Source organism: Dendrobium catenatum, unplaced genomic scaffold (assembly GCF_001605985.2).
Source record: "Dendrobium catenatum unplaced genomic scaffold, ASM160598v2 fragScaff_scaffold_207, whole genome shotgun sequence".
Taxonomy (NCBI): Eukaryota; Viridiplantae; Streptophyta; class Magnoliopsida; order Asparagales; family Orchidaceae; genus Dendrobium; species Dendrobium catenatum.
Genome location: NW_021318669.1, coordinates 498860 through 519793, shown reverse-complemented (window position 1 = coordinate 519793; position 20934 = coordinate 498860). Strand labels below are relative to the sequence as shown.

The following is a 20934-nucleotide window of genomic DNA, read 5'->3' as shown; positions in this document are numbered from 1 at the left end:
GTTTGCTTATTATAATATCCTGTCATGTTGCAAACAAATGATTGATAACACGAAGTTTTCTTATTGACAAATATTTAAATTCTTTAGGTCTTCTTATTGACACTAGAAGAAGTGCCTGGCCCTCCCTCTTTCACAATTCTGGGAATATGAGAGCCTGCGACTACAAGCTCATCCTTCTTACTCACTTCTTGTGCCCTAATATCTTCGTCCACATATAAATTAATCACCTGTTCACCATGAGGCCCTTGAACTATAGTCTCATGGACATGAATGTGGTCCTCCACATCAACAGCCTCTTTCTCATTAACCATCTTCTTTTTCTTCTTCTTCATCAAGCAGAAGAGCGCGGTCGCTAGGAAAGCAAGGAAGAAGAGACCCCCGAGTGAAACGAACACTATGATAATAACAGTCTGAGGAGGGCTTGGTGGAGCAGGCTGTGGTGGCAGTGGTGGGGTGGGTTGTGGAGTGAGTGGAGGAGGCGGCGGTGCGAGTTTTGGAGTTAGCGGTGGTGGTGGTGGTGGATTCAGCTTGCGTGGCGGTGGAGGCGGCGGTGGCGAAGGTTGTTGTGGAGGACGTGGGGAGAAATGGTGGCTTGGTGGAGGTTTGGAGGTAGGTGGAGAGCCTTTGGAAGGAAATGGTGGAGGGGAGAGATAAGGATATGGTGGAGGGGAAAGATGAGAGTTGCCAACTACTTCCATACTTTTGCTGATTTTGAACTAACTGAACGTTGAAACTATGTATAGAAAGAAATATGAGAGAGGAGCGGTGGAGGTGTGAAAGATTTTGTAGATTTATAGATGTATTTATAGTTTGTAAATTAAGGTGGCAGACGCGAGAGGGAATTAAAGATTTTGTAGTGACTTAGCTGCTATGCTAAGGCTTTATGTTTGAGGGATTGCTTCAATCCATTTGTTGCTTCAGTGTGAGCATTCCTTTGGGTTGAGGACAATGACCAACTTGCAGCTTCTTTGATATTGAAAATGATTGATTTTTAATTTATTTGATCCAGTGAGAATATATCCGTTGCAAAGTTAAAATTATTTTTATTATTAGTTTTATAAATGAGTAAGATTTGATGTTATGTATGTAATTCCTAGTTATTATTATATCTTAGTTAATAAATTCACGTATTTATCTAACTATTTCCTTATGTCTCATTTTTGTAAAATGATCAAACACACACACACAAATAAAGAGTAGTGTAAGAGTGATGGATGTGTTGGCACTAGTAGTGATGGTAGGTGATAAAACCAATAGGCGTTGGAGTAGCTAAGTGATAATAGAAAAAATATTATATGTCAGAGAAAAATAGTTGGCATAATAAGCGAGAAAGGTTGAATGACTATAATTGGTGGGTGTTGGAGATCAAAAGGATTGTAGTTGGGTAATAGTGGTCCAAGGACCTAGTTGGGCGATAGTGATTTGAGGACCATAATCAACCAAGGCCGAAGAACTATAGTCGATAGACAATGGATGTTGGAGGATCATAGTCAGTAAGTAATGGAGGTCAGAAGGGCTATAGTAGAGCGATGAAGGTTGGATGACCATAGTCAGTAGGAGACCTAGGTTAGAAGATTTTAGTTGGTGGGCGACAAAGGTTCGAAGGAACATATTTAGGCGAAGGTGGTTGGAGAACCATAGTCTAGGGGGGGGCATAGTCGAGCAATGGTGGTCGGAAGACCGTAGTTGTACGATGATTGTTTAAGAACTATAGTTGGGTGATGATGGTTCAAAGACCATAGTTGGTGGGCAACGAATGTCAGATGATTTTAGTTGCCAATCGATGGAGTTCTAAGGACTATAATCGAAGGTGGTATGAGGACAGCAGTTAGGGAGCAACAAAGGTTGGAAGGTGGTAAGAGGAACATAGTCGAGAACAGTGGTCTGAGAACCATGGTTGATGGGCGATAATGGTTTGAGAACCATAGTTAATAATTTATGGTGGTTAAAGGATTGTAGTCGGCGGACGACAATTGTCATGAGGATCATAATCAGCTCAAAATGGAGGTCGACGCAACAGTTAGGCGATGGCCTTGCAGTGGTGTTTGGATGGTGCTCTATGATCCTTAAAGCCTCAGAGCTCTCTTAAATCTCATGCCAAAGTTCATGATTGTCGTCTCAGATCCTCCTCTTTCTTCTCAATATAGAGAGGGGGCCTATGTATAAAATTTTGAGAGCGGCATGCAAATAAACATGGAGAAGATCAAGAACACTCCATCAGACAGGTCATATATCCCTTGAACGTAAATCATTCATTTAGCATTTATTTGCTTTAATACTTAGGAATCAAGAGTCTCATCAAGCTGCTCGATTCAACTATAAGCATGCCAAATATGGAAATCATTTGGTCATCCAATTAATATATATGATGAAGTTTTCTAATTACGAGCTTATTCAGGCTTAGATTGAACCATTTTTTAGGTCATTGGGTTCATCTTATCAAGACTTTTAGTTCTACTATAAGTTTGCTAAGATCGAGATTCATGTTTGATTAAGCGATTTTTTTAATGATGTATCAATAAATATTATAAATGTTTGCATTTTTCATAGCATAAGTCCATGATAATCGCTCAATATTATTTCCAACTTACTTCATTCTTCATCCATCAAAGGTCACACTACATATAATTTTTTAAAAAATATAGATACTTATAATTTTCTTCAATAATATTAATATATATCCAAAGTAGTTAGAAAAAACTTCAGAGACTCATGTAATCATCCACGCTTAAATAATCATGAGCAAAGTTTAGAAAACCCAAATCTATTTTAATTCGATGTAATTAACTACGAGGGCTTGTGTTCATAGGAGATTTAGAAACCCATATCAATTTTCAAAAATCTCAATTAATTCTCTTTGGGAAAATCAAACATGACTATCATTATCGTCATTTTTGAATGAAAGATAATAAACAATATCTTTTTTCTCCAGGAAGATATATCATTCTACTACCATAATTTTGATTATGAAATTTATGACCACTTATCAAAATTATTATAGTCTTACACTCGATTGAAAATCACTTAGACCCCCTAGGGTCGTATGTTGTCTTTTCCTAAGTTGAATATTATAACCCGAACAAATTTAAAGTTTTGGAATTTAAACCCATTAGGGAATGATATGTTCACCTCCTGAGATGATATATCATTTTGACCCGTTTGGGTTAGGGTCAACCCGAACCTGAAATGGGTCAGGTTCAGGCTCAACATTTTGACCCGTTTCAAAAATTGGGTCAGGTTCGGGTTAACCTTTTGACCCGAAATTGACCCATTTTTTACCTGAAAACCAGATTTTGACCCGACAACCCGAGATTATTGACCAATTTTTTTACCTGAAAAAGAGGAGATAGACCCATTTGATATCTTCTTTCTCCAGGAAGATATATCGTTCTACTACAATGATTTTGATTATGAAATTTATGATCTTTTATCTAAATTATTATAGTCTTACACTCGATTGAACATCGCTAGGGTCGTATGTTGTCTTTTCCTAAGTTGACTATGATAACCCGGATAAATTTAAAGTTTTGAAATTTAAACTCATTAGGGAATGATATGTTCACGTCTTGAGATGATATATCATTCATAATGAAGTATTTAATTTCAAAATTATAATTCAAAAATTAAATATTTCCAAAGAAAATTAATATTTTTCAAAACTACACTTTTTAATTCAAACAAACAATTGTATAGAAAAAAGTTTGAGTGTGAAGTACATCTCCAAAGCAAAGAGCTTTGTCAATTGATCCTCTCAAGCACGTGAGAATCCACTTAACTATGTCCCAATGAAGTTTGTCTAGGTTACTCATGAATATATTAACTACTCTCACTATATATGTTATATCCAATCTCATATAAATCATAACATCCATCAAACTTTGAAATACTGAAGTATAAGGAGTCTTGTCAATCTATTCTTAATATACTTCAAATTTAGGATATTGTTCCTTAAATAACTGAAATAACTACCCGAGGGAGTACAAATTGGCTTTGTCTCACTCATGTTAAATCTCTGTAGCACCTTCTCAATATACTTTCTTTAAGATAACTTCAGTATACATATACTTCTATCCTTGGAGATTCTCATATCAAGATTTTTTTTTTGTTGCTCCCAAATTTTTCTTTTCAAACTACTTTGATAATTATTTCTTATGACATCTTATCTTCTCCATATATGACCCTGTAATTAACATGTTATCCATATAAAAAAGTAGAATGATTTAATAGTTTTTAAAATATTTGAAAAAATAATAGTGTTCCTTCAAGCATTTTGTGTATCTATTATCTAATATAAACCAATTAAATCTTTTGTACCATTATCTTGGTGCATATATCCATAATGTTGCACTATGTATAACTCTTTTTCAAGGTCACCATGAAGAAATGTTGACTAGTCATCTTCACTAGTTGAGAGAAAATTTAGTGTAATATGTAATAACCCAAAAATGTAAAATGTATTTTTTAAATGTAAGGATTTAAATTTTGTATTTTAAATATATTTGCATGAATTTGTTTGGAAGTATTTTTGTATATAAAAATGTATCCATGTGTTCTGAAATGATTCATAGGGGTTTGGAGTATTTTTTTGGAAAATAAATTCTAAAATCTACTACTTGAGCGCCTTGGTGTAAGGTGCTCGAACGTTGCGGCACTGTAAAAGCACCAAGGCGTCAAATAATGATATTTCAATGCAATAATCTCAAGTTTATGGAAAATGAATTAGTATCACAATGCTTGGTGGTAGCGCTATAGCTCTAGGCCACTATCTACACTTTAAATAAAAATAAATCTTCTATTTCATTCATTCAAGTGCCGCTGCCGGTTGAGCATAAGAGAGGAGAGGATTTTGGAGGGGGAAAGAAGAAATTTTCAACCACTTCAAATCTATTTCAGCCATCAGCTCGACTGGGAAATTTGTATAGATCGAGGAAGATCACATTATATCTACTCAATTTTAAAAAATATGATTTTTTTAATTTCTTAATTAAATTTTTATTTATCTTATCAAAAAATAAGGATAACTATACATTGGAAAAACTTTCACTGCATAATTTTTTATATGTCATAGAGAATGAGATTCTGAATATTTTATAAAAAATTTCTCTTGATGATTTTGCAAATTGTACCATTTTTATTTATAGAAAATAATCTAGACTCTCAAAATAATGTCATAGTATAATAAAAATATTCAAATAATATTTTACATAATCTTTGATCATCTGATTGTGTTTTTGAAATTGATCACTATTAACACAAGCATTAAAAATGAATAGTGGTATTTGAATGAGTGATAATAGGTCACTATTACTATTATAATATTGTGATAATGATAATATTTAAACATAAGTAAAGGATGGTGAATTACTAACGTTGGCTAAAAATTGTGTGACATATATAAGATGATGGGTTGACAAACTTTTCCTTAAATACTGTAGTTTGGTGTTATCCTCAGCTGATTGACATGATATACTAATTGAGAATTATAAAGATTTATTATTATGTCGATGAATAAAGAGTGATGACTCTGTTTACTAAGTTAATGATTATTGATTATTAATTACTGATTATTAACTATCGAAAAATATGGTGAAAGCCATAACTCTTTACTTGTTTGATGTGCTATTGGATTACATATTATTATTTCATTATCATTATATGAGCTTACTATTATTGCAACACTGAATTAATATTATTATACGTATTTATTATTATTGTTACAGTGTTGTTCTACTGTTACTATACTCAACAACATTTATAATATTATTATGATATGATTATTAATACTATCTACTGATTTACTATTATTAATTAGGAGATAGATTGAGTATATATTATACTGGATACACTAAGCATATGATTAATATACTGAATTGATACTGATATAGAATGGCCAGATATGATATATATACTTGCATACAATTTTATTGTATTGATGTAATTCTAATTTTATAGAGACATTCGTTCTACCGATTAATATGATTTATTTACTAATTGTATAGTACTATTATGATATGATTTATCAATATTTCATTAAATTGATGCCTATACATGTTTATAAAATTATTGATTACTTTATTGCTCTTTGTACATGTTGACCTCATTTTTATATGAAGTCATCAAACACTACCTTAGACTCCTAATTGTTAATTGACAATCATATAACTGTCAACCACCTAGCAACCAACCTACACTTCAATCTTCTCTACAATCCAACCTGTAGAAAATCAATCATCTATGTCAATCAACAATAAATTATACAATAATTTAATCAACATGCTTGTAATAAATCAAGCAATCATTCAACCAGATTGCACTTTAATCAAACTATAATCAATCATTAATCATTGGTCTATAATCATTCAAAACTTTAATCAATCCATTACTTCAATCAAACCTCTAGTCAACCTTTAATTGAATTATAATCATCATTCCTACATTTAATATATATCAACCTAAAATCACCAAGATTGTTGTAGCTTTGCGTTGCATCCAGGTAGCCCGGTGCATTGACTCCTTGACTTCAATCATGGCCCAAATCATTTCACTAAGAGTTTGTCATAGCAAACCATCAATCAATAGGTTATTCAACCATTAATTGGCCAATCTTACCCAATTGGGCTAGCTCATGCTAGCTCAATTGATCATGAACCATAATCACCCCCAATTAAACTCTAGCTCACATTTGATCTTCACCAGTCTCTCCTAATGAAATGCTCATAACTGGTCACCTTGATCCAATCATTAGTTGACCTTATCAATTGAACCAATACTTGGTCAAACCAAGTCAATCTAGACCATTTCAATGTATACAATCAAAGAAAGCATCTTAAGCTCTTAATATCACTCTAATGAATAGTATGAACATGCCCAATGCCTCCATGAATCAAATCATGTTGAATTTGACTTGGTCAAACCACAAGGTTTGATCAAACTCATGTACACATTCAATCCTACATCCAAAACACTTCCTCAAAACCCTTAGCATTGACTTTAATAGCAAACTACATTTTCCTAAGTTTCATCGTAATCACCCTTGACTGTTTGACTAATCAAACAATCAAAGAAGTCTCCAAACAAGCTTGAGTGATCAACACACTTGGCTAGAGCACTCCCTCTCATGCCAGCTCATCCAAATAGTTCAAATCATTTCCAGAAGCTTCTTGAACACCCCTTAACCCTAGCCCAACCTAGCTTACCATTGGTATGGCTTAAAATGGAAAAGTGGTCTCCAACCCATGTGAATAAACCAAAGCCTCCACCTCCTAGCATAGCCTACTAATGTTTCCCCTATGTTTCCTAACGACTTAGGACACATATATAACATCCAAACATCACACCTGATTGATCTGAGCCATCCATAGTGACTCTAATGGTTGAATTGGGCCAAAGGACTCCAAAACTTCATTCAAAGCATACTCACACCTTAAAATCTTTCCACCCGTGTTTGCATTTCATTTAGATTTCCCATAGCCTCTTCTTCATTCCTCCAGTGTTTCCCAACCATCTGGAGCAAGCTGGCAGAAAGGTTGATGAAGGATCAAACCACCGTTTGTCTAAGGTCATCTAGCTTCATGTCTAGTTTTTTTTTCTAAGATTAGAGTCTTCTACAAACTCATAGAGGAGCTCTCAATGAAAATAAATATCCCTTAAACACCTCTTGAGTTCATTTGTGCACAGGTAAAACTTAAACCATAGGTATTTATCTAGGATTTTAAATAGCTTGCTAATTATTGTATAAAGAGCCTTAAGATCACCCCCATGTTTTCTTAGACCATACCAAACCAATATTCAAGTTCTTAAGTCATTTGGTCTATTATATCAAATGTATATGGTTAAGAATAAGTCTAGGGTTTATAGCCTTTTTCACAAAGAAAATGAAATCTTAGTCATCAGTTTCCTCTATTTGATTCGGACGGGTGAGATTGTGTCATCTCTGCTTCTCGTTTGATCGTGCATATTTGTCTCAATCATGGGATTTGATCTTGGTAATTGGTTCAAAATTGTGGCAGATTTTACAACTATTATCAGTGTCGTGCTGGTTAAGTGATCCAGTTACTTGATCGCCACAATCCATATGGCCCAATTTCCTGCTGCTATATGGAAAGCGCCCGCATAGCCAGTTCTATTGGTTGACTGTGTAATAAAACCCTCTTATTAAATTCAAAAAAAAAAACTTCAAAAAATCATAAGAAATTCATTTCTAATCTATTTTTAGAGTTATTAAACTCTATCAAATCAGAATGAAGAGTAGGGGTGTCAAAACTGGGCCCAACCAAAAAAAGTTCAGGTTCAGGTCAACCCGTTTATCCAACGGGCTAGGTTTGAGTTTAGAAACTTTACCCATTTTAAAATTGATCCTGAATAGGGTTAACTTGAGAACCCGGCAACAACCCTAATTGAATTAAGCCCTTTGTGTTTGAGTGTTTCAATATTTATATAACAATATAAATGTAATATTATAATGTATATTAGTATTTAGTAAAAGTAATTATGTTTTGCATTATTTTTATAAATATAAATATGTAATATGTAATTTAATAAGTATTAGTATTATGTAAATACAATTTATGTTCATTTATATTTTCTCAAATAATTAAATAATTATATGTACTTCAATATTTTTTAAATTTTAATAAAATTAATTAAATAATTGAAATAGCTAAAATGCCAAAAAAAATAAAAAAAATGGTTAGCGGGTCATTTCGGATTGACCCAAACCCAAACCAGTTCAGGTTCAAATTTTTGACCCGTTTCCATAATCAGGTCAGGCCAGGTGGCAGCGGGTCAAGTATGGGTTGGACTCGAACCTGACTTGAAGACCCATTTTGACAACCCTAATGAGAGTACTTCATTTTAAAAATAAAATTAGGTAAATTTTATTAATAATATATAAGTTATTTCAAAAATACAAAAAACCTTATTTGAATTCTAAATAAAATTTAAAATCAATATTTATCTATATTTTGGCAGGGGTATACTAGGGCCTATCCCATGATTTTCTTAGGGTTATTTGATGTAAGCTTAGTTAATACATGAATTTAAAAAAAAATCTAGGTCATTATTGGACTTAATTTTTAAAAAGTTATAATTAATTCAACCCATATTCAATCATTGCATTTTAGGGCTATATGAATCAGTAAGATGGGGTCTTTCATTTAAAAATAAATAGAAATCTTGATCATGCATACTTTAGAGTAAATGACCTTTATATGTTGATGAATTTTCCTACATCAATCCTGAAATGTGTATGATTAAGAACTCAAGTTTGGTGAAGAGTTATTAGTTGATGTTACTCACATCTTCCAATACTCACCATCCAAATTTAATAGCTTATGTTTCCTATATGTTGAATTATCAAACTTATGGTCACATGTGTGACCATAATTTTATTATTTCACTAAGTGTTCTATAGAGCATTAGTATCATGATTGCTATGTTTGTTTATTTACATATGTCTAAGGGTTGTTTGATAATAACTATCTAAACCTATACAACAATAGTGTCACCTAAGGATATAACTAAGGATATGTCTAGTAAACTTAAATCAATCAAATAATCATTAAAATTAAATTCAAAAATGTTTTATTTAAATTTAATTAATATTAATTACTACATATTTTAATAATAACTAAATAAATTAATAAAATTAAATTAAATTAAAAATATAAAATTCAAATAAAAAATTTAAAAAAAATATAGAATTTTAATTCTAATTTAAATAATATTTTCAATTAAAATCTAATAATAAATAATTTAAATAATTAATTTCTTAATATAATTAATAACAATAAAATAAATTAAAAAAAACATAAATATTAATAAATTCAGGATTATATTTAAATTTAAATAATTTTTGAATAATATTCAAGATTAATTCATTGATAATTAATTAAAATTATTTAAAATTTCTAAATAATTCATTATAAATCAGAAAAAATTTAACAAAAATATAAGATATAAAAAAATATTTGATTTAAAGTTCATTTTTACTCAAATAAATTTGATAATTAACTTTAATTAAATAACAAGGCTTCTATGCTAATGATTGCTTCAATTTGGAGAGCATTTAGCATTATATTTTAATGCCTTTAATATACATAAATCACTCATCCATTTATGTGTTGGTTGCTTCCTTTTAGGAGGGTATATACGTATTTGATTAAGGGATTTAATGAATTTTAAATAACCAATTAAGAATTTCTACATCATGCTAGCCTCCACTCACGGAAGGCATGGGTGTATAAATTTTTATAACCCTCATCCAACAAAAATAAAACTTGACCCTATGTGTCATGCTTGGTTTCACTTGGAGGGCATATGTAATTGGATTGTTAGGGTCAATTTTCTATTTATTAATACATTAATAAACCAAGTCCTTAAGGCTTTATGTAGTTATTTAATCTTATATGGGAGATGATTGCATTCCATTTACAAAGCCTTCTAAGATTTTAAATTACCAACCCTTGCACTTTGGGTTAATAATCTATAAATTTTTTATAATTAAATAATCAACTCCAACCTTAAAATCCAAATAAAAAATCTAACCATACACAAGTTAAGCTTCAATTAAATTCCTCATTTGGCCTTTAATATAGAAACATTTAAAATGCATGTAATTAACATTAAACCCCTATAAGACATACCAAAGCACATAGCCTCTTTTATAACTTAGATGGTTTTGTTAGGATAAACAACTCTAGTATAGTTAGGCTGGTGTGTCAGGTGAATTAATTGTTGAGTGCTTTGCATGGAGATCACTCTTTATCTATTTCTATATATTTCTGCAACTCTGAATGTCATACATTTTATTTCTATTGGTGTACTTATGCTCTTTAGGACTGTATTAGAAGCATTAAGATATTACACAACTGTTGTACTTTATATACTAACGCTCTTTCTTTTCAATTCTTTATTTCTATAATAGTCAGTAGAATGTTAATAAAAATATTGATGTATACACGATATATGATATTAAAGTAGAATCATATATAGATCGAGTTGTATAGTGTCTAGAGTATAGAAGAATAAAAAATGCCTACTTATGAGTAAGTGTGGCTCCAAAAGACGATATCCCTGCCTTGGGGATAATCTCTTTTTTAGAATTTATAGAAGACTTGAACTCGAAGACATTTAAGAGGATACATTTGATTCTTCACATATGGTAGGATAGAACCCATATTTGTTGTGGTGGAGCTTGGCCAGCTTTCTTTCCTGTAGAGTTAGAATATATTGTAAATATTCAAATCAATAAGAAATAAAATTCATTTTTATTTATGTATGATGCTCTTTTATTTACATTGCATATATGCATTGCATCATATGATTGGTAAATTACATTAGTGGGTAGAATTTTCCTAGGTTTTTCATAATGTTTGGTTCCAAACTTTGTAGAAAATATATATATACTAGTTCTAGGATGATATAGTATTGGGTATTGTATACACGAACAACTTTACCTCTATCATATATATATATAATATATATATATATATATATATATATAATATATATATATATATATATATATATATTATATATATATATAATACACAAACATTAGCTCATCACACAAGCCTATAAACAAGGTAGTGGGGTCCTCTTGCGCCCGGAGGTGTTGTGTATTCCTATGGTATAGGTTGTTATATTGTCAAAATTTCTTTTGAATTTTGTTGGTTAGAAATTTAGTTAGGATAATTAAATAAGATAAAGTTTAGAGTTCTTAGTGAATCTTCTCGACAGTGTCACTTAAACATAAAGTGAAGATTCATCTTGAGGCGCTAATTTAGAGTCTGATTTACTCCTTTGAACTCTCAGGATATAGCTACCTTTATCCTATATTTTGTCTAAGATGATTGCTTGTGGATTATATTGTTAGCTACCAGCTCAATCCAAGCAGCATAAGCCTAGTCGTATATGCACACCTCATATTTCTAATAATAATAATAATAATAATAATAATAATAATAATATATACACATACACACATATATATGTTAAATATAAATGTACTTTCTATTAAATATATAATATTTAAAAAAAAAAAGATTGGAATTTTCAAAACATCTAAGGAAACTTACTTATATATGATTGAATTATAAGTTTAGAACTTAATTTTCACTTTAATCTAATGTTTTCTCTTCAGAGATGTAATTTACTATAAGGGCTTGCCTCTATGGGAATTGAAGATCCCAGTATAAAATAAACCCTATCTTAGCTTGTTAAGAGAAGGAAAAAATCTATGGAAGCCGATCAAGCCAATCATGGGTTAATTTCATATCTTAAATGACAGGTGAATGTAGATTTTATCTTTAGGGATAATTGTTACATTCTCTATGCTGAGTTTAGATACAACAATAAAATCATTTCATTCCCCAATTTAATAATACAAGTGTCAATTTAGTCTTTGGGATAATTAATACTAATTATGTGGATTTGTCTACAAAAATATTAAATCAAATTGAGTGGCATATTTAATATTTAATTTGTCCACGGTACCTTATTATTTTATGCTTTATAGACTTCACTGATACTAAGTGTGAGCTTTACTATTAATGATTAATAATCATATGACTGTTACTATTATGAATTGACTAACAACATGTATAATACTTATTTACTATATTTTAAATTAAATTATAGGATTTTAGTAACCTGTTGGGATATTTAGCTTATTACATATGTTTTAAATGATTTCAAATCAGGGTTAATTATGAGGGTTAGGAGTGTGAGGCTAATTAGGATTCCTCAGGTTAAATTTTTTTTATTTTAGTTATTCTTTTATACTTAGAAATAGAATAATATTTTGTGATTATATGATTCCTAAGTTTTGTATATGATTTTTTGGGTTAATCAATATAAATGCATATGGATGTTTTGATCAAAAGAATTTGTTTCCCATGATATATAATTGTATTACTAATAAATGAAATTAGATAGTTCTATGTATTGTCTAATAAAATAAAATAAAAATAATTCTTCTAAATTAGATTATGGGGCATGACATAGTCCACTCCTTCCCTCTGTTGAAAATCTTTAACTACAAACCTAACCTTGTAACACTTGCTACCATTAGGTTCTTATTTCTACAGTGCTTTCTTGTCATCTAGTAGCCCTGTCAAATACCAAGTCCAATTCAACTCAAGTGAACATATCTTATTATCCATGACTTTCTCTCACTTCTTCAAATCTTCAACTTAAATGGCCTCACCATATGTAATAGTCTATATTTTGACTCAATTAAATAATATTTTAGGAGTCATCATAAGTCCAATTTATAAATCATTTTTATCATCATATAGATATTATTGTGTTTTAACTATAATATTTATCTTAATTTTATAAGCAATATAAATATAAAAATAAGAAATTTGTTATTTAATTGTTCTTCTTTAATAAATTAACATATATCGATACAAGTGGGGGACTGTTAGATGTCCATTTTGCAAACTAATTTTATCAGTCTTCTAGACATACTAGGCTATTTTATTAATATTTTTTCATAATTGTTGGATTCCCAAATTTGAAGATATAAAATGATTTATTTGAATTTTATGATAAAAATTTGAATAATTAGCATAATTACTAATATTTCCTTAAAATATTAAGAAATTTACATACATACCACTTTGTAACATCCTATTTACATATCTAACACCTAAAATTTTAATATTACATGCATACCACCCTATGTTATTTTAATATCAAATATACCACTTATATTTCTTTCCTACCACTCACATATTTCATTTCTACCACTCATATTTGATATAAAAATGAACTATGGATGGTATGTATGTAATATTAAAATTTCAAGTGTTAAATATGTAAATAGAGTAGTATAAAGTGGTATGTATGACCTAAAATATTTTATTATAAAAAAACTTCTTCCATTATAGAACTTTATAAATGACATTTTAATTTCTTTCTCCACAAACCAAAGAGGAGAATAGAGATAAAGAAAAGAAAAAGAAAGGAGAGAGAAGTTAGGGTTTGGAGGTCTTTAAATTATTTTTGTTGGTTGATCCAGTAAGAAAAATTACTCATATCAAGGTAGACCTTCATTATCCTACCTCTGATTTTAATCATCTTATATATTTTATGTTTTATAAATTTTAATTTGATTAAAACTTACAAAAAATTTTGATATCTTTATTTTTAGCAAACTTCCACCATATCATTTTTAGTATGTTATAGTTTTAATCATTTTGTATTAGATACCCCCATTCCTAAAAAAAAAAATTGGGAGGACTCATTTATCCACTAAGACGAGTGTTTTCGATGGAGCTGAATTTTATTAAGAAGCACATTAATCATCACAATTAGTAAGCAAAGCATATTTATCTAAAAATTCAAAAAGGAACTAATTCGCCAAAATAATTGACACATTCAAAATACACCAAAATATTTGGCACATTTTTTGAATGGGCCAAATGTTTTGGCATGTTCAGGCTAAGAGAGAGAAAGAGAGAGAGAGAGAGAGAGAGAGAGAGAGAGAGAGGAGAGAAAAGAGAGAGAGAGAGAGAGAGAGAAAGTATGTGTATGTGTGTGTGTGTGAAAGGAGGTAGTACAGAGAAAGAGAAAGATATGGAGAGAGATTGAAAGTTTATTAGGGTTATTAAACCATTATGAACTAGCCTGAGACTAACCAAGAAGGAGGTGAATTTGTAGTTTTAAAAAATTCTTAAATGCAAGTAAAAACTTTTGAAATTTTTTTGAATATTTTAAAACAAATGCAATCAACCACAAAAATTAATATGCTAAAAAATAAAGTGTAGGAATAACACAGAAAGAACACATCGAATTTAAAAGTGGTTAAGTCAACTTAACCTACATCCACTCCCTGGAGCCTCTCCTCTAGGTATTGAACAAAAACATAATGTCTCTCCTTTTGCTCCCACAACAAGGCGGAGAAGCCTTTACAAGCTCCTTTCCACCGATCTCGGTGAGATAGAGAACTCGAACCCTTTTTGTTTCCTCCTAAAGTAGGTAGAGAAACTTGATCAATTGCTGAAGAAGACCTTCCTAAAGCCACCAAGGAGCCAAGGATGACGAATGAAGAAGATGACTTTAATCCTTGTTTGGAGCAACCTTTATGAACACCTCACAAACTCCCCCATACAAGATTCTCTCTCTCTCTCTCTCTCCCTCTCCTTCTCTAAGCTCTCTCAGGTTAAGAAAGTAACAAAAGATCTCCCCTTGAATAAATAATAGACCTTATAAAGAAGGGCTTAAAATGTGTCCTAATTTGCAACTTACCATCAAAGATTATCTAGGACGATCGATAAATCGTCCTATACGATAAAATGTATTTCAACCCTTTTGTTGTGGATCTATGGTTTACGATTTTGATGATAGCAAACATTCCTTATTTCTCTACGATTGCCTTTATATACTGACATTTCAGGTTCACACGATCAGACTACATTTTGGAATCAGCTCAAGATTGGGTAGACTAGGTCTGAGTCAGTTTGTAATCTTTTTCCTTTCTTGAGTCTGTTGTTTTTGGTGTGGGACCTGTTGGTTTGTAACTTAGAAGATTTTCTGTTATTCCCTAAAAGATTTCTATTTTTGGTAATATCGGCAGGGACAATATTTATATCGTCCTGGACGATATGTTCAAAAATAGAAACCCTATTTAGGGCATCCTCATTAAGGCAGCCTTCATATTCATATCAGCCTGGATGATACTTGTATCGGCCAGGACGATATTCTCAATTTAGAAAGAATCAGCCACCACAATCAGTTTAGGTATTCGTTATTTTAGGCAATCGGCCAGGACGATATTCCTATCGTCTAGGACGATCTAACTCAATTATACCTAAATTAATCTGGTAATATTTGGAAATCATTAATGACTGATTGATACGATCACATCGTCCGGGACGATCTTATGATTGGCCAGATGATGGCCTAGACGATTGACTTCGGCCAGCACCAAATCAGGGTGATGATCAGGACGATTGAAATCGGTTTTAAACTAATCGGTCTGGATGATTGTGATATCGTCCAGGATGATGTAACCAATTTTCTTCTGATCGTCCCAATTCGTCCCAGGCTGATGAGCTAAATTTGTACTGATCGGCCAGGACGATATGCTTATCATCCTGGACGATAATGTCGGCAACTTGCATTAATGAGCTCGTTTTGAGAGCTTCTATTTAAGCTTGGCATGACACTTTGTAAGTGTCTTTGGCAGCCATTGTAGCTTCGTTCTTGTGGGGAAAACTTGAAGAGAGAGCTTGAAAGGGAGAGAGGAAAGGGTGGAGTTTGAGAGGGAGAAGATCCTGTGAGGGGGAGGAACTCAAGGGAGTGTGGTGGGGGATCCACACGGTTGCTCCGGCAAACTCGCACCTTAGTACCATCAGATTCAAGGCTTGTCTTAAGGTAAGTTCACCAAAGAAGAAGATCTCTTTGGTGTTAAAGGACCCGGCGACTCTGCCGCACCGGGGAAGGTGGAAGTGATTTTGTAAGGGCTTCTCCGCCTAGCTGTGGGGGCTAAAGGAAAGACACTTGTTCTAGTGCAATACTTGGAGGGTGCCTCCAAGGAGTGGACGTAGGTCAAGGTTTGACCGAACCACTATAAACACGGTGTGTTCTTTCTTATTATTTGCTTCTTCACTTTAATTTCCACATTTGTTTTATTTGTGGTGATTTTGGTTAGTACTTTGCTTAATATTTCTTCTTTATAAATTCACCACTCTGTTTATTTTGCCTTGGGCCAGTTCTATAGGGCTTAACATCCCTAACGAACTTTCACCTTTCAGTCAGGATGATCTAGAAGGGCTGGACGATTAAAACTCACTTTTTTAATTTAATGGCCCAGGATGATATAGACATCATCATGTATGATTAGTTCAAAATCATACATATCGTCCAGCATATCATTATAGTCATCCAAAAGATACATGTTGGACAATGAAGAAATAAAACTTAAAATCCTAGATGAATCTTAGATTGTCCTGTATGATTAGTTTAAAATTAGGAATTATCATCTAATAAATCATTTTGGTCATCCAGGAGATACACCTGGATGATGAAGAAATTCAACTGATCATCCAACAAATCGTTCTGATCATCCAAGTGATTTAGAAGAAAACTAAGATTTTTCTAACTGATCGTTCATGACAATCCTACAATCATCTAGGATGATCATATGATCATCTATGATGATATGATTGATCAATCAAACATTAATTACTTTTTTTAATCACTTGACTAATTTAGGCATGATTGTAATGAATCATCTAGGATGATATTGGATTGTCCTATACGATTTCTAAAAATAATATCAAGCCTAAAAGAGTTTGGTGGCTAATTCTTTTTTATTTGAGTCTATCATCTAGGATGATCTAAATATAGTCCAAGATGATTTGCTTAATTTAGTTGTCTTAGCAAGAGAACACTAATTAGGGTTTATGTTTTAAACTGATTGTCTAGGATGATTTTGAATCTTCTTGTACGATGTGATCAAAAATAGAAAAAATCCTTAAACTTTCATAATTTCTCCCCCTGAGTGTGTGTGTGCAAGGTTACTTAGCATCACGATCCACTTTATTACATTTGACTCAAGAAAAGTTAAAAACACTGGAATTATACTTACAGACTGACTCAATCCTAATCTACCCAATCTTGAGTTGGCTTGATTTGTAATTAACCTTATGGATCTGAAAAGTAGGAAGAACAACCAAAGTAGATGTATAATAGTAACAGTAATAGACCAACAGAAATGCCTGCTATCATCAAAATTATAATCCTTGAATCCAGGTTTGTAAAAATCTTCCCATTTGTGGACCTCCAAAAGAGCACCGCACGAACGGGTCAGTTGTAAGGGCAGATTGGATCGTGTATACGACAAACCATTGAGGATAGAGGCTGTCACCAACACACCCCGATGGGTAGTAATATACACGACTTAGTCACGGGTTTCCCCCATCCGATCTAACAGTTTGAATGGGGTTTAGTAGATGTGGGACCGATTTTCCCACGGGCACAAGCCCCCATGGTTAATTACATCCAAGACCGGAGCCCGAGAAAACTCTCGATTAAGGATCATACATTATCCTTCCCAAAATGGGATTGATACAAGGGTATAGACTAAGAAGTCTTACTCAAAAAGGAAGAAAGGTCCAAAGAGATGAATCAACATGCATGGTTCACACTAGCATTCGGAGGCTCTAGGGCACTAGAGAGAAACTTTGGAAAATAAAATCAAGCACTCAATCACATGCATGAGAGAAAAGATGGAGGTGATGTCATCCTGTGATGCAGATAAATAGGATTTATGGTCCCTGAAAGGAAGGGACCTACCTACTATTTAAGGCATACTACGAGACCGAGTGTACTAGCCTCGAATCCTAAATCTAAGTTGGGTTTAGTGTTCTACACAACACCAAGACCCGTGTCCTAGCTAATACAGTGTATAACCTAGACTTACCCCAACCTGGATTGGGGAGCCAGCTAACCATCTAATCACTTTAAAATCATGCTATCAAGTCAGTTTTGAAAGATGGGTGGGTAGTACCATTCTTTGAAAATATGACCGACATCTAGAGGATTTCCTAAGTGGTCCTAGACTTATATGGGTCAGATGCTCCTAGCTAATGCAATTAAATTTTATTTAGTTGGTTACTAATGTAATGCATGCTAGTTGGTTACTAATGCAATGCATGCTAGTTGAAATGTCAGATCATGAATGCTATAAAATTTTAAAAACAGGCTTATAGAAAAATAATTTTTTGAAAAGACTGGGTCTCCCTAGGTCCGGCACTTCATCCTCATAGGCCAGATTATCCGGACTCTACTCGCAGGCAAGGAGATGTCTTATAGCAAGGAAAGAAGAATGCAGTAATAAGCATGCGACCCGGACGATTTGGCAATTCCCTAGGTTTGTTAGATTTCTATGTTATTTAAACTTAAAATTTTAAAGATTATTTATGAGTAGAAGAATTTTTATAGTTTTTAAAGAGCCTAACGAAAATTCAGGCGAAAATAAAATTGGCATGCAAGAAAAGAAACCTAAGAAAAGCAGGCAATTTCTACTGCACAATCAGATAAACACATCAATATAAATCCAAAAATAATCAACTAAATGGACATAGGCAAATTTCCCTTATTACAACCCAGATATGCAGAAAATAAAGTGGCCGGGCACCACTGCCAATAATCCGGATTTCTAAGCCTATGACAGACGCAAATGACTTTGAGTGGGATATTGGTCTTTAGTCTTCTGGGTGTCTTCTTCTCCTTGGAACTCTCCTCCTTTGACTCCTTGGATCTCTCCTCCTTGGACTCCTTGGATCTGTCGTGGCTTGAATATCCAAACAAAGAAACAATTCTCCCCTTTGGGGATGATTGACTTTTTTCTTTGGATATCTAAAGCCATCCAACTCGATCTTCCAAATGGAAGAAGACTCTCCCCTTTAGGGATGCCTTCTTCTTTTGGAATTCGAGTTAGATAAGAATATCCACACTCAAAGACTATTTTTACAACACTTTATAAATATTATAAATTTTACATCAAATAAAAATGAAAATGCTAGACGTCCTGCATGATTATCCTAATAAAAATCATTCCCAAGCAGTTATATATATAAAAAATGAAACTCATTCCATTGAAGCTGTGCCAAGCCATGCTCTTAATTATGAGGGCTAAGGAGTCCACCTGTAGCAGTTATAATTATTTTAGCCCTCATTTATTTAGGAGCGCTAAGCAAGCACCTGCATAAGACATTATTATAAATTATAACGGTGCCCCCCTTTTATTAGCTTAAGCATGACCACCTACACGGAAGAATAATATATATATACATATATGACGCTCCTAACCTATGGGTAGATCTAGTGCTCATCACATCATCCACAATGCAGTAAAAGTAAGCAAACATACAATTTCAATTTCGTACAGCATGTAGTGAAAATAATCGAAAAGCTTCGGCACACAGCAGAAAATAAAACCCAGCAAACTAACCTAAATCTAGAAGTGGTTCCCTAGCAAACAATTCTATGTGTGTGTAAGGCTTGTGTGGTTTGGATAGGTCCTAAGCAGGGTAGTTGGTTAAAATTGCCTAGTGTTCGGGTTTATTGAAGGCTAGAAAAGAAAACTTTAATTGAAGTTCAAATATTAATGGATTAGGGTCCTTTTTAGTTAATTTAGTTTGTTGATAACTTTTAAAAGCTTATGGTATTCATATTTCAAGTTTAAATTGCATTAGCCAATTTTGGAAAGTCTCGGGTCCTCCTAGTTGCTAGGTTGAGGGGGTCCAAAAAGTCACTATGGGAAATAGGCTAAGTCTAGGTCTCCTAATATTTTAGAAAAATACTAGACCTTAAGAGGAATTGTTAGCCATGTAGTTCACTAAAATTGGAGTTTTCTAGACAAAGTTATGAATTTTCTAAGTTTCGGGCCCTAAATGAACTACATTGACCAAAAAGTTGACTTTCTAATTTAGGTGAGTTTCTAGAATCATAATATTTTTAATAAATACTATACCTTAATAGGAGTCTAATTCAAGTAAGTTTGCCTAATTTGAAATTTTCTATAATTAGTTATGAATTTTCTAAGTTCAGGCTATTTATGGAATTTTCTATATTATCTAATTAAGGACTGATTTTATGGTTTTGATCCAAATCAGCTCCAAATAGATTGAAATTACTCCCAAAGGTCAGGGATGACCTGAAAAAGTGATCCTAAGTGTTTGGGGAAAATTTATGATTTTTAATAATTTTTAATAAATTATTAGGAACTAAAAGGTAATTTTCACCTAAGGTCAAATTAAGGGTCAACCTAGAATCAAACTAAGGTCAATTAAAGCTATTATGGGTAATTTTCTAACCTAAAATGGATTTATTGTAATTTTTAGAAGGTCTTTGGGCCCTATTTAGCAGGTTAATTAGGGTGGTTAATTAAGGGGTCTAACAAGCCCTAAAAATTTCTAG

General features: G+C 32.4%; 1 protein-coding gene across 1 annotated transcript; it reads right to left on the bottom strand.

Annotated features, from left to right (window-relative positions):
* Window positions 1–83: 83 nt before the first annotated feature.
* Window positions 84–698, bottom strand: LOC110094276 (proline-rich receptor-like protein kinase PERK2). Its single transcript, XM_020819470.2, has one exon. It carries the CDS (start codon window positions 696–698, stop codon window positions 84–86), a length of 615 nt encoding a protein of 204 aa, XP_020675129.1.
* Window positions 699–20934: the final 20236 nt, after the last annotated feature.

Bases quoted from the DNA above. Each gene is read 5' to 3' on its own strand.
- LOC110094276 (XM_020819470.2), bottom strand. From the start codon at position 698: ATGGAAGTAGTTGGCAACTCTCATCTTTCCCCTCCACCATATCCTTAT.